Source organism: Rana temporaria, chromosome 10, assembly GCF_905171775.1.
Source record: "Rana temporaria chromosome 10, aRanTem1.1, whole genome shotgun sequence".
Taxonomy (NCBI): domain Eukaryota; kingdom Metazoa; phylum Chordata; class Amphibia; order Anura; family Ranidae; genus Rana; species Rana temporaria.
This window is the reverse complement of record NC_053498.1, coordinates 13,736,865-13,750,009: the sequence shown is the minus strand read 5'-3', so window position 1 is coordinate 13,750,009 and position 13,145 is coordinate 13,736,865. Positions and strand designations below refer to the sequence as shown.

At 42.7% G+C, this 13,145-nt stretch overlaps 1 protein-coding gene across 1 annotated transcript in view; it reads right to left on the bottom strand.

Annotated features, from left to right (window-relative positions):
- Positions 1-1,375: 1,375 nt before the first annotated feature.
- Positions 1,376-13,145, bottom strand: part of LOC120916345 (hemicentin-1-like) — a 31,055-nt gene continuing 19,285 nt past the window's right edge. The window contains exons 7-10 of the mRNA XM_040327257.1: positions 10,843-11,124; positions 7,443-7,721; positions 4,026-4,138; positions 1,376-1,802 (exon numbers count right to left, since the gene is read on the bottom strand). Coding sequence (XP_040183191.1) covers positions 4,062-4,138; positions 7,443-7,721; positions 10,843-11,124 — 638 coding nt within the window. The 3' untranslated portion in view covers positions 1,376-1,802; positions 4,026-4,061. The remainder of the gene's footprint in view (positions 1,803-4,025; positions 4,139-7,442; positions 7,722-10,842; positions 11,125-13,145) is intronic.

Here is a 13,145-nt window from a genome sequence, read left to right as displayed (position 1 = left end):
TAAAGTATACCTTAAAGCTAAAGTATACCTAAAAGCTAAAGTATACCTAAAAGCTAAAGTATACCTAAAAACAATGGGTTGGGATAGCCACACTTTTTTCTCTAGGTGTTCTCATTGGAAGACTTCCCCTCCCTACCAGCTATCCTGATGACGGTCCATTAACACTCCTCTGTTTTTGGCAGATGCGTTTCCCATTTAATCACTTCAGCAATAAAACAGCAAGACGATCTGGACAGCCGCACTAGTGCGGCTGTCCAGAACGTCTTTCTGTTTTATTGCTACATGCATTGCCAGCACCTGGGCTTCTAAACCAGCACCTGACCTACCTAGAGCGGTGATATCCCCTTCCCTATCTTAACCACTTCAGCCCCGGAGGATTTGGCTGGCCAATGACCGGGCCATGTTTTGCGATTCAGCCCCTGCGTCGCTTTAACTGACAATTGCGCGATCATGCTACGTTGCACCCAAACAAAATTGTCATCCTTTTTTCCCCCACAAATAGAGCTTTCTTTTGGTGGTATTTGATCACCTCCGCGGTTTAAATTTTTTGCGCTATAAACAAAAAAAAGAGCAAAAATTAAAAAAAAAAATGCAGTATTTTAAACTTTTTGCTATAATAAATATCCCCAAAAATATTTAAAAAAAAAATTTTCTTTATCAGTTTAGGCCGATACGTATTCTTCTACATATATTTGGTAAAAAAAAAAACGCAATAAGCGCATATTAATTGGTTTGTGCAAAAGTTATAGCGTCTACAAAATAGGTTATAGTTTTATGGCATTTTTATAAAACATTTTTTTACTAGTAATGGCGTCGATCTGCATTTTTTTTTTTTTTATTATCGTGACTGCAACTTTATGGCGGACACTTCTGACACTATTTTGGGACCATTGTCATTTATACAGCGATCAGTGCTATAAAAATGCACTGTTTTGCTGTGTAAATGACACTGGCAGGGAAGGGGTTAACCACTAGGGGGTGATAAAGGGGTTAAGTGTGTCCTAGGGAGTGATTGTAACTGTGGTGGGGGATGGGCTACATGTGACACGACACTGATCACTGCTCCCGATCACAGGGAGAAGTAGATCAGTGTCCTGTCACTAGGCAGAACAGGGAAATGCCTTGTTTATATAGGCATCTCCCTGTTCTGCAGCTCCTTGACAAGATCGCGGGACACCGGCGGACATCGGGTTCGCAGGTCCCACGGGCATGGTCACGGAGCTCGCGGCAAGGGTCAATTTCAAAGCAACATACAGGTACGTTGCTTTGCGCAGCCGTGCCATTCTGCCGACGTACAAGTACAGGCGGAGGTCGGCAAGCGGTTAAATCAATGGAAATGCATCAAAATGTGCGACATCATGAGTTGACATGCATATTGAGGCGTTTACGTTTATTTCAATTACCCCCGGCAACAAAAATACAAGCTATATGGAAAATTTGGATTTATTTTTTATCACTTTCTGTTCTGGTGGTCACCAGGACGTATTGGGATGGATTCCTACAACAGAAAAACAAATGGCAATAGGTTTGTGAGACCCACATATGGACAGAGGCAGGTGGGTGGCATTGAAAAACCATGTTGCAAAGATCTCGCCACTAGAATGTAGAGTAGATCAGGGGGCTGGTGGATGGACTGACTGGATGTAGAATGATCCTTAAAGGATTGAAGACCGTGGCATGTACAGTTGGCATTGGAAGTTGATGGTGGCTCAGGAAGGCAGCAGTAGGTGATCAGAGCATTGAGGTCAGGAAGTGGCCTTCTTTCGTGGTTCATGCAGTGCAGAAAAGATCTTTCCAGAGCCCTATAAGACCATAAATAATAAAAAAAAATATTCATCAAACATATACAGATGCGTCTATGTATTCTTTCTTTTCCCTCCCATAAACACCCCTGTAGGTTACTCAGAGTAGGTCTTTGTATGATTGTCACAGAATGCAAGCTTCATAGACAAATGTGAACGGTTTACCTACTGTCACAGGAAAATGAGAATGGAAGCTCCTCAGGGGTGGAGACTGATGTGAATAGCCATGTACTATCACAAGGAAATGAGAAGGCAAACTCCTCAGGGGTGGAGACTGATCTGGATGGTCTATGTCGGTGTTTCTCAACCTCTCTTCAGTCAAGGCACCCTTTAAAATTATAGACAATCTCGAGGCACCCTTCAAAATTATGGACAGTCTTGAAGCACCCCATTTTAAAATGTATTATGATAGTTTTGCATAATTCAGCATCATCAATACACGTAGGACACCCAATGTTCATGGGCGTCTGCAGAACTTTTTTCAGGGGGAGGGGGGCATCATTTTAAGGTTATCCATGCTCCGCCCCTTTTGACAATGTCATGAAGGGGAGGGGCTTAGCCGCAACACGCAAGTATTTATTTTTAGAGGGGAAACGGCAGACATTATTCCAGGCATGTGCTATGTACAGGGTGCAGAATCCAGGCAAGCTATTACTGAAGAAACCTAAAGACATCCTGGTTGAAATAGGCTGGTCTATGTACTGTCACAAGGAATTGAAAATGAAAGCTCCTCAGGGGTGACGATTGATGTGAATGTTCTTTGTACTGTGACAAAAAACTGGGAATGTAAGCTCCTCAGGGGTGGAGACTGATGTGAATGTTCTTTGTACTGTAAGCAGGGACTGGGAATGCAAGTTTCTCAGTGGTAGAAACTGATGTGGATAGTCTATAAACTGTGACAAGTTAATAGGAATATAAGCTCCTCAGGGGTGGAGACTGATGTGAATGGAGTACGCACTGTTAAGAGGTAGGCTAATGCATCTCTAGGGTGGACACTGTGAATGATGAACAGTGTATGTACACAGTCCTACAGAATTTGTTGGTGCTGAATAATTCAATAAAACAAAGTACTGTGAAAACAAACACAATTACCAAGCATTTATATATATTAAATATATAGTGAATCACTAGGGGTTCCTGAGGGGCTTAAATTATGGAATTTCTGAAGCTAGAGTTAACCAACTACACCCACCTTCTTCAGCCATCGCTAGAAGTTTTCCCACTATAGAATATCCATATTAAAAAATAAACTTTAGCAGTAGGATATGTTGACCTCCTTAGCTCGGCTTTGTAACCACCAGAAAAGGAGGAGAACTGAAAACCTGGTTGTCAGATCTTCTCAATGTATTCATGGAGATATATAGCTAGATTCAGGATGGCGAGCGCATAGTTGCGGCGGCGTAGCGTATGGCATTTACACTACGCCGCCGTAAGTCTGCGAGGCAAGTACATGATTCACAAAGTACTTGCCTGCTAAGTTACGGCGGCGTAGCGTAAATCGGGCGGGCGTAAGGGCGGCTAATTCAAATTTAGCTGAGGGGGCGTGTTTTATGTTAATGGGGCTTGACCTGACGTGATTGACGTATTTTACGAACGGCGCATGCGCCGTCCGTGTACATATACCAGTGTGCATTGCGGCAAAGTACGCCGCACGGTCCTTTTGGTTTCGACGTGGACGTAAATGACGTAAATCCCTATTCATGGACGACTTACGCAAACAACGTAAAATTTTCGAATTTCGACGTGGAAACGGCGGCCATACTTAACATTACTATTCCAACTATTTGATGGAATAACTTTAGGCCTGATAATGCGTTACGTAAACGGTGTATCTGTACTGCGTCGGCCGGGCGTACGTTCGTGAATAGGCGTATCTAGTGATTTACATATTCTACGCCGACCGCAATGGAAGCGCCACCTAGCGGTCAGCCAAAAAATTACACTTTAGGATACGACGGTGTAAGACACTTACGCCGCTTGTATCTGAGCCTAATTTAAGCGTATCTGGTTACCAGAATACGCTTAAATTTGCATTGGCGCAGATTCTGACTTAGGCTGGCGTATCTACTGATACGCCAGCCTAAGTCTTTCTGAATCTAGCTAATAGAAGTTAGAGAGGGACTCCACCCACTAGCCTAAACCTAAAGCGGATTTTACTTGTAGGTGACCTGGCCTCGGCCTTTAATGGTTTTGGAAATCATTGTTTTGAAAAGGTTTGCTTACCTGTCTCCCATCATAGACCATATCCGGGATGGACAATCAATGGGCAAGCAGCAGTCCTCCCAGTAGAGTGATTATCATCAGGCCAAATGTGACGGTGGCACCGGGTGTGGCACCTAAATGAAGAAGAAAGGAGAATTCAAGGAGCTGGATGACTGAGCTTTCGTTTTTTTGAAAAATATGCCAAGTTTTTTTCCATCAAATGATATGTAGAATGGAGAGGGGCCTAGAAACTCCTGTAAGGTTTTCATCGTTGTCTGTGTTTCTACTGGGTTATTTCCATCCCTGTCCTGGTGACCAAACAGGAAGTAAAGCCAAAATCCTCACCACCCCCTGCCCCATACCCCAGAATCCGTTTGATTTTCATGAATTTGGATGCCCCAAGTTGAATCCAAATTCCAGTGTTATTATATTTGGCAGTTTGGAGTCCAAAAACAGTTTCTAGTAGAAGGGACCAATGGCTGCCTCTGTTGCTCCCTCAGCACCCTTAGCTCAAAGGGGTTGTAAAGGTTTATTTTATTTTTTTTAATAACAAACTTACCTTCACTGTGCAGTTCATTTGTGGCCCCAATCCTACTGTTCTGGGGTCCCACGGCGGCCTCCCGTGTCATACACTCGGCGTCCATAGATGCCGAGCGTATAACTTGGCTCCGCCCCCAGCAGCCGCGTCATTGGATTTGATTGACAGCAGCGGGAGCCAATGGCTGCGCTGCTATCAATCTATCCAATCAACGCAGAGACTCTGTGGAGAAGAGGACGCCGGGGACGCACAGAGCAGGTGAACTGGCTCAGGTAAATAAAACAGGGGGCAGGGGGGCCCGTGATTGCCAGGTGTTTTTTCACCTTAAAGCGGAGGTCCGCCAAATTTTTGTTTTATTTTTTTTAAAAGTCAGCAGCTACAGATACTGCAGCTGCTGACTTGAATATGGACACCTACCTGTCCCGCGCGCCCGTGATGACGGGAACCCGAGGCCAACCCGCGCCTCGGTCCTCGGATGCTGCCGCCGCCATCTTCGCTAAGGGAATCAGGAAATTAAGCCTTGCGGCTTTACTTCCCGGTTCCCTACTGCGCATGTGTGAGTCACGCTGCGCAATATAAATGGTCCCTCCTGTCTTCTGTCTTCCACAAGACAGCGGGGGATGACGTGATGTGACATAGACCCCCCCAGAAGTGGGTGCAAATACCTGTATTATAAAGGTATCTGCACCCCCCCTTCCCCCTAAAAATGTGCCAAATGTGACCTTGGAGGGGGGGGAGGATTCCGAAAAGCGGAGGTTCCATTTTTGTGTGGACCTCCACTTTAATGCATAGGATTATGCACGGCGAACTATCATTTCCCCTAGTAAGTCCCACCCCCCCTTCAGTTAGAACACATTTAGGGAACACAACCCCTTGAGCGCCCCCTAGTGTTAACCCCTTCCCTGCCAGTGACATTTTTACAGTAATCGGTGCCATTTTATAGCACTGATCGCTGTAAAATAGTCAACGGTCCCAAAAATTTGTCAAAAATGTCTGATGTGTTCGCCATAATGTTGTAGTCCCGATAAAACTGCGCTGGGCTTCCAAGGCATAAGTCGGCGTAAGTGGAAATGGGCGTGAGCCATGCTAATAAGGCGTGACCCCATGCAAATGATGGGCCGAGCGCCAGATAGATACGTATAACGAACGGCGCATGCGCCGTCCCGTGGACGCATCTCAGTGCGCATGCTCAGAATCCCGTCGGAACGAATCCCTAAGATACATCGGATCACTGCCTAAGACGTGAACGTATCCTACCCTACGCACAGCCATATTCACGTACAACATAAACATAAACAACATAAACTACGTAAAATAGGCCGGCTTGTGTTCCCTGGTGCAGCCCTTTGCATGGATGCTGCTGAGTTACACCTCCTTTATGGGGCTTAACTTTACGCTGCACATACAACTTGCGCGCACCAGTCGTAGACTGCGTCGGGCGCAAGTACGATCGTGAATCGGCGTATCTCCCTCATTTGTATATTTGAATAGAAAATCAATGGGATCGCCAAATGCGTCCAGTGTAAATATGCGCCCACTCTACGCCGGCGTAGGCAAGTTACGTCGGTGGGATGAAGCCTGTTTTTAGGCGTATCTTAGTTTTGTGGGACGACGGCGCATATTTGCACTTACGCGGCTTATCTCAGGATACGTCGGCACAAGTGCTTTGTGAATCCGGGCCAATAACTTTTTTCGCAAACCAATCCATATACGCTTGTTGTGATTTTTTTTTTTTTTTTTTTTTTTACCAAAAATATGTAGAAGAATACACATCGGCCTAAACTGAGGAATTTTTTGAAAAAAAATTGGGATATTTATTATAGTAAAAAGTAAAAGATATTGGGGTAGATTCAGGTAGATGGGCGCCTAGTTACGGCAGGGCAGCGTATTGTATTTACGCTACGCCGACGCAACTTACAGGAGCAAGTGCAGTATTCACAAAGCACTTGCTCCGTAAGTTGCGGTGGCGTAGCGTAAATGGGGCCGGCGTAAGCCCGCGTAATTCAAATGTGGAAGGGGGGACATGTTTTATGCTAATGTGTTATGACCTGACGTGATTGACGTGTTTTAAGAACGGTGCATGCGCCGTCCGTGTACATATCCCAGTGTGCATTGCTCTCAAGTACACCGCAACGACGTATTGGTTTAGACATGAACGTAAATTACGTCCAGCCCTATTCGCGAACGACTTACACAAACGACGCAAACAATTCAAATTTCGAAGCGGGAGCGACATCCATACTTAACATTGGCTGCGCCACCTAATAGCCGGAGCTACGTTACGCCGAAAACGACTTATGCAAACGACGTAAAAAACTACCGCCGGGCACACGTACGCTTGTGAATCGGCGTAACTAGGTAATTTGCATAATCTACGCTGAAAACGACGGGAGCGCCACCTAGCGGCCAGCGTGAGAATGCACCCTGAGATACGACGGCGTAAGAGACTTATGCCAGTCGTATCTTAGGCTAATGTCGCCGTATCTTGCTTTCTGAATACAGAAAGAAGATACGCCGGCGCAGCTTTGAATTTACGCGGCGTATCTATAGATACGCCGCGTAAATTCTCTCTAAATCTACCCCATTGTGTGTTTTCCAAATAGTCGATATTCTTTTGTTTATAGCGCAAAAAAAATGAAAACCGCAGAGGTGATCAAACACCACCAAAAGAAATCTCTATTTGTGGGGGAAAAAAATGACACACATTTTTTTCGGCTACAGCGTTGCATGACCGCGTAATTGTCAGTTAAAGCGACGCAGTGCCGAATGGCAAAAAGTGCTCTGGTCAGGAAGGGGGTAAAATCTTCCGGGGCTGAAGTGGTTAAGATTGATGTCTTGTGTTTACTAGCAGCCTCAGGTCAACACAACATTTCTGACACGTCTATGGCATTCTTACTTACCAGAAACTGTGAGATTTATGTCCTTGGACCCCGAGTAGGCTGCGTTGGACATGGTGCAGGTATAGATTCCACTGTGCGCTTTGTCGGGTTCAGTTATCTGAAGCACCTTATTCCCGTCTGATAGACTGTAGGGTTTCTCGCTGCTCACAGCTTTCCCGTCCTTCGTCCATGCCACCTTTTCAATATAGGCACCGGAGTCGCTGCAGCTTAGCTTTACCAAAGGGGTCTCAACGGTCACCTTATCGGGCGACTGTGTCACTTCAACGTTCAACACCGGATCTGTCAGACAAGAGGGACATTTTTTTTATAACTAAAATAAATCGAAAATGCAAGTTATTTAGGTGCTGGAAGCTTATATCTTCTAAACTGTTGTTTCCAGGGCTCAAGTCCTGCGGGAATGCGTGGGAACGGAGTTCCTGCACTTTTTTCACAGCAGGAACGCAGTTCCCTTTGCAGGACTTAGAGCAGCCGAGCCGACCGAGCCAATCCTTCGCTAAGGGGTGATGCTCGGCTCTAATCACTGTCAGGGGCAGGCAAACCTTAGTAATCCTTTGTTACTGGCCGCTTCCTGTATATGGATTCATCGGGTAGTGTGCGGGTATTCCGTCACTTCCTCGATGCCGCAATGTCTCCTGGGAGCTTTTGTCATTGTTCCCAGGAGACATTGCGGAGGTCTGCCGCGAGTTATCGCGGGATTTAGAAAGAACTTGCTTAAAGAAAGGCATAGAGGAAGTGACGGAATACCCGCACACTATCCGATGAAGCGGCCAGTAACATAAAGGATTACAAAGGTACGGTGGATCGAAAAAAAAACATGCGGTTTAGTAATTATGCATATGAGCGTATCATTTCTTTTTTTTTTTGGTGGGGGAGTGGATCTTGGGTGGGAGTTCCCACACTTATTTACCCAGGACTTGACCCCTGGTTGTTTCCACAAACATCAAAACCCAACCATAGGTGTGCGCAGCCTATTAGGGTGTGCACCCCAAAGCTCAAACACATATGCATGTGTATACAGTATATACTGCCGGTGTCGGTAGAGCAGTGGACGATGTCAGTAGGGCAGAGTTTGGTGTCATTGGGGCAGTGGACGATGTCAATAGTTTTTTATTTTTACTATTTTATTTTTTATTATTTTTTACAATTACATTTATTTTTATTTTTTTTAAAAAAAATGTATTATTATTTATTCATTTTTATTATTATACTTTTTTTTTTTTTTTTTTTTTTTAGGAGTCTCATTATGTCAGTAGGGCAGAGTTTGGTGTCAGTGGGGCAGTGGACGATGTCAGTAGTTTTTTATTTTTACTATTTTATTTTTTATTATTTTTTACAATTACATTTATTTATTTTTTACAATTTATTTTTTTATTATTATTTATTCATTTTTATTATTATACTTTTTTTTTCTTTTTTTTTTAGGAGTCTCATTATGTCAGTAAGGCAGAGTTTGGTGTCAGTGGGGCAGTGGATGGTGTCAGTAGTTTTAATTTTTACTATTTTATTTTTTACAATTACATTTATTTTTTTATTTTAAAAATTGTATTATTATGTACAATTTTTTATTTTTTATATTTTTTTTCATTTTTTTTTAGGAGCCCAATTATGTCAGTAGGCCAGAGTTTGGTGTCAGTGGGGCAGTGGACTGTGTTTTTTCTTTTACTATTTTATTTTTTATTATTCTTTACAATTACATTTTTATTTTTGAAATTACTATTTTTTTATTATTATTTATAGTTTTATTTTTATTATTTTTTTTTATTTTTAGGAGTCCCATTATGTCAGTAGGGCAGAGTTTGGGGGCAGTGGACGATGTCAGTAGTTTTTTATTTTTACTATTTTATTTTTTATTATTTTTTACAATTACATTTATTTATTTTTTACAATTTATTTTTTTATTATTATTTATTCATTTTTATTATTATACTTTTTTTTATTTTTAGGAGTCTCATTATGTCAGTAGGGCAGAGTTTGGTGTCAGTGGGGCAGTGGACGATGTCAGTAGTTTTTTATTTTTACTATTTTATTTTTTATTATTTTTTACAATTACATTTATTTATTTTTTACAATTTTTTTTTTATTATTATTTATTCATTTTTATTATTATACTTTATTTTTTATTTTTAGGAGTCTCATTATGTCAGTAGGGCAGAGTTTGGTGTCATTGGGGCAGTGGATGGTGTCAGTAGTTTTAATTTTTACTATTTTATTTTTTACAATTACATTTATTTTTTTATTTTAAAAATTGTATTATTATGTACAATTTTTTTTTTTTTATATTTTTTTTTTCATTTTTTTTAGGAGCCCAATTATGTCAGTAGGCCAGAGTTTGGTGTCAGTGGGGCAGTGGACTGTGTTTTTTCTTTTACTATTTTATTTTTTATTATTCTTTACAATTACATTTTTATTTTTGAAATTACTATTTTTTTATTATTATTTATAGTTTTATTTTTATTATTATTTTTTTATTTTTAGGAGTCCCATTATGTCAGTAGGGCATAGTTTGGTGTCAGTGGGGCAGTGGACGATGTCGGTAGTTTTTTATTTTTACTATTTTATTTTTTACTATTTTTTACAATTACATTTATTTATTTTTTACAATTTTTTTTTTTATTATTATGTATTCATTTTTATTATTATACTTTTTTTTATTTTTAGGAGTCTCATTATGTTAGTAGGGCAGAGTTTGGTGTCAGTGGGGCAGTGGATGGTGTCAGTAGTTTTTATTTTTACAATTTTATTTTTTATTATTTTTTACAATGACATTTTTTTTTTCAATTTATTTTTTTATTAAAATTTATTCATTTTTATTATTATACTTTTTTTTTATTTTTAGGAGTCTCATTATGTCAGTAGGGCAGAGTTTGGTGTCAGTGGGGCAGTGGATGGTGTCAGTAGTTTTTATTTTTACAATTTTATTTTTTATTATTTTTTACAATGACATTTTTTTTTTTTTTTTACAATTTTTTTTATTATTTTATTTTTATATATATTTTTTTTATATTACATTTATTTATTTTTTACAATTTATTTTTTTCTTTTTTTATTATTATTTATTCATTTTTATTATACTTTTTTTATTTTTACTATTTTATTTTTTTATTTGAAAAATTGTATTATTATGTACAATTTTATTTTTTTAATATTATTATTATTATTTTTTTAGGAGCCCAATTATGTCAGTAGGCCAGAGTTTGGTGTCAGTGGGGCAGTGGACTGTGTTTTTTTTTTTTTTTTTTTTTTTTTTTTTTTAGGAGCCCCATTAGGGGGCTTTGGTGAAATAACATGGGTCTGAACAGGGGGGCATCTTCAGCATACAAGGGGATTAGGGTGTGCCCAGGCACACCTGGCACACGCCTATGAACCCAACCCCAGACCGGACTCTTGTACTACTACTTACCATAGACACGGAGCTGAAGAGAGCCAGGCTTCCAGTAGGCTGCGTTGAACATGTTGCAGCTATAGAGTCCACTGAACGTCTTGTTGGGTTTATTTATCTGGAGAACCCGATTCTCATTCAGTAGATTGTAACTGTTATTACTAGTTGTTATAGGCTTCCCATCCTTGGTCCACGTCACTGACTCGATGTAACCACGAGAGGCGCCACAGCTTAGATTTACAGCAGGGCTGCTCTCGCTCGCGATCTTGGGTGACTGGGTCACTGTCACGTTCTCTATTGGGTCTATGAGATAAAAGGCATCATTTATTTCCAGTGGACCACTTCAGAAAACTTTAATAATAGTAATAAAAACATTCCTGATGTTAAAATGTATCCATGTACAGAATACCATTTCAAAACGGCACCACCTAAGCCAGGGCCGGTGACTTGTCGTTAAGGTTCCCCTATCGAGATGGTTCCTGTAAGGACTGCGCAGGCGCAATCTTTGCCGACCTCGTCCGTCATCCAGGCTCATTCCTTAACATCCCCGTGGATTGGAGGGTGTTAAAAAAAAAAGCCAGGAGGCCGAGCGAGCGAAGCGAGGACGTGAGGCCGACTGGCCACTTTCCTCAAATTCCACGTCGCCCCCTGGATGCCGGCCGAGGTTCGGAGAATTCCGTCGGCAAGGATTGCGCCTGCGCAGCCCTTGCAGGAACCATCTCGATAGCCGGAACCATATCGTCAGATCACCGGGACAAGGGGTGGGCAGGAGCGACGGCTGCCCTAGGCACTGTGGTATCGTAGGAGGGGGGGGGGGAAGGAATTTGTGTTGGGGGGCAGTGTCGGGGTGTAAGAATTGTTGTAGGAGGGGACATTTGTGCTAGGAGTGGTGATTTGGGGAGATTTGTGTTGGGAAGGGGGGTGGGTGAAGTGGATTTGTGCAAATAGGGGGGATTTGGGGACTTTATGCTAGAAAAGGCAACATGGTGGGGTGGGATGGATTTGTGCTAAGATCTGATTTTTTTGGGGGGGGGGGGGGTAGCGGGGGTTTCTGTTAGTAGGGGTGACAAAAAGGCAACATGGTGGGGTGGGATGGATTTGTGCTAAGATCTGATTTTTTGGGGGGGGGGTAGCGGGGGTTTCTGTTAGTAGGGGTGACAAAAAGGCAACATGGTGGGGTGGGATGGATTTGTGCGAAGATCTGATTTTTTTGGGGGGGGGGGGAGTGGGGGTTTCTGTTAGTAGGGATGACAAAAAGGCAACATGCTGGGGTGGGATGGATTTGTGCTAAGATCTGATTTTTGGGGGGGGGGGGGGGGGGGGGTTTCTGTTAGTAGGGGTGATTGGGGGGTATTTTAGCTAGGAGGGTGGGGTTTGGAGTGGGGGGGGGGGGGATTTGTGCTCACAGGGGAAATTTGAGGGCTAGAGAATTTGGTGTTAGTGGCAGGGGGTGATTGGAGGCAGGGGGTGTTAGTGGCAGGGGTGATTGGAGGCAGGGGGTGTTAGTGGCAGGGGGTGATTGGAGGCAGGGGGTGATTGGAGGCAGGGGGTGTTAGTGGCAGGGGTGATTGGAGGCAGGGGGTGATTGGAGGCAGGGGGTGATTGGAGGCAGGGGGTGTTAGTGGCAGGGGGTGTTGGTGGCACCGCAGAGGGAGATGGTGGCACCACAGAGGGTGAGGGATGGAGACAGGGGTTGTTGGTGGCACCACAGAGGGAGATGGAGGCAGGGGGCCTGGGGGAGATTGGAGTCAGGGGGAGATTGTGGCACTGCAGATGGGGGGGTGAAGGCAGGGGGTGTTGGTGGCAGAGGGGGATGGAGGCAGGGGGTGATGTGACTAAATAATTTGCCCTTATTATATCGAAAATAACAAAACTATGTTATTTTTTTACCTTAATATCATTGCTATTTGCCTAGCGTACTTGTTTGTAGCCTAAATACTGAAATTTGCACCTAAAAATGTAATTTAGTAACTTTTGTGAAATGCCAGTAAAAACGCGGCTGCGCCAGTAAATTTCAATCTGGTAAGTTGGCGACACTGGCTGGTCCAACTAAAATCCGATGTACAAACACGCATTCTCAGAACCAATGCTAAACATCAGCCAACAATAGCAGAAGTTGCCCAAAGGGTGGCGGTAAAGAGCTGAAAAAAAACACGTGGTTTGGCTGAAAATGTTGTGCCGTGTGTATGCAGAACAAGTTCACGGCCAACGCCCTTCGGACCAAAATCCACAGAAAAGTTGGTGGGAAGTCCGATCGTGTGTATGAGGCTTTAGCCTGCCATCCGAAATTTGCTGGCCGAAAGTTGGTCAACAATTGTCTGAAG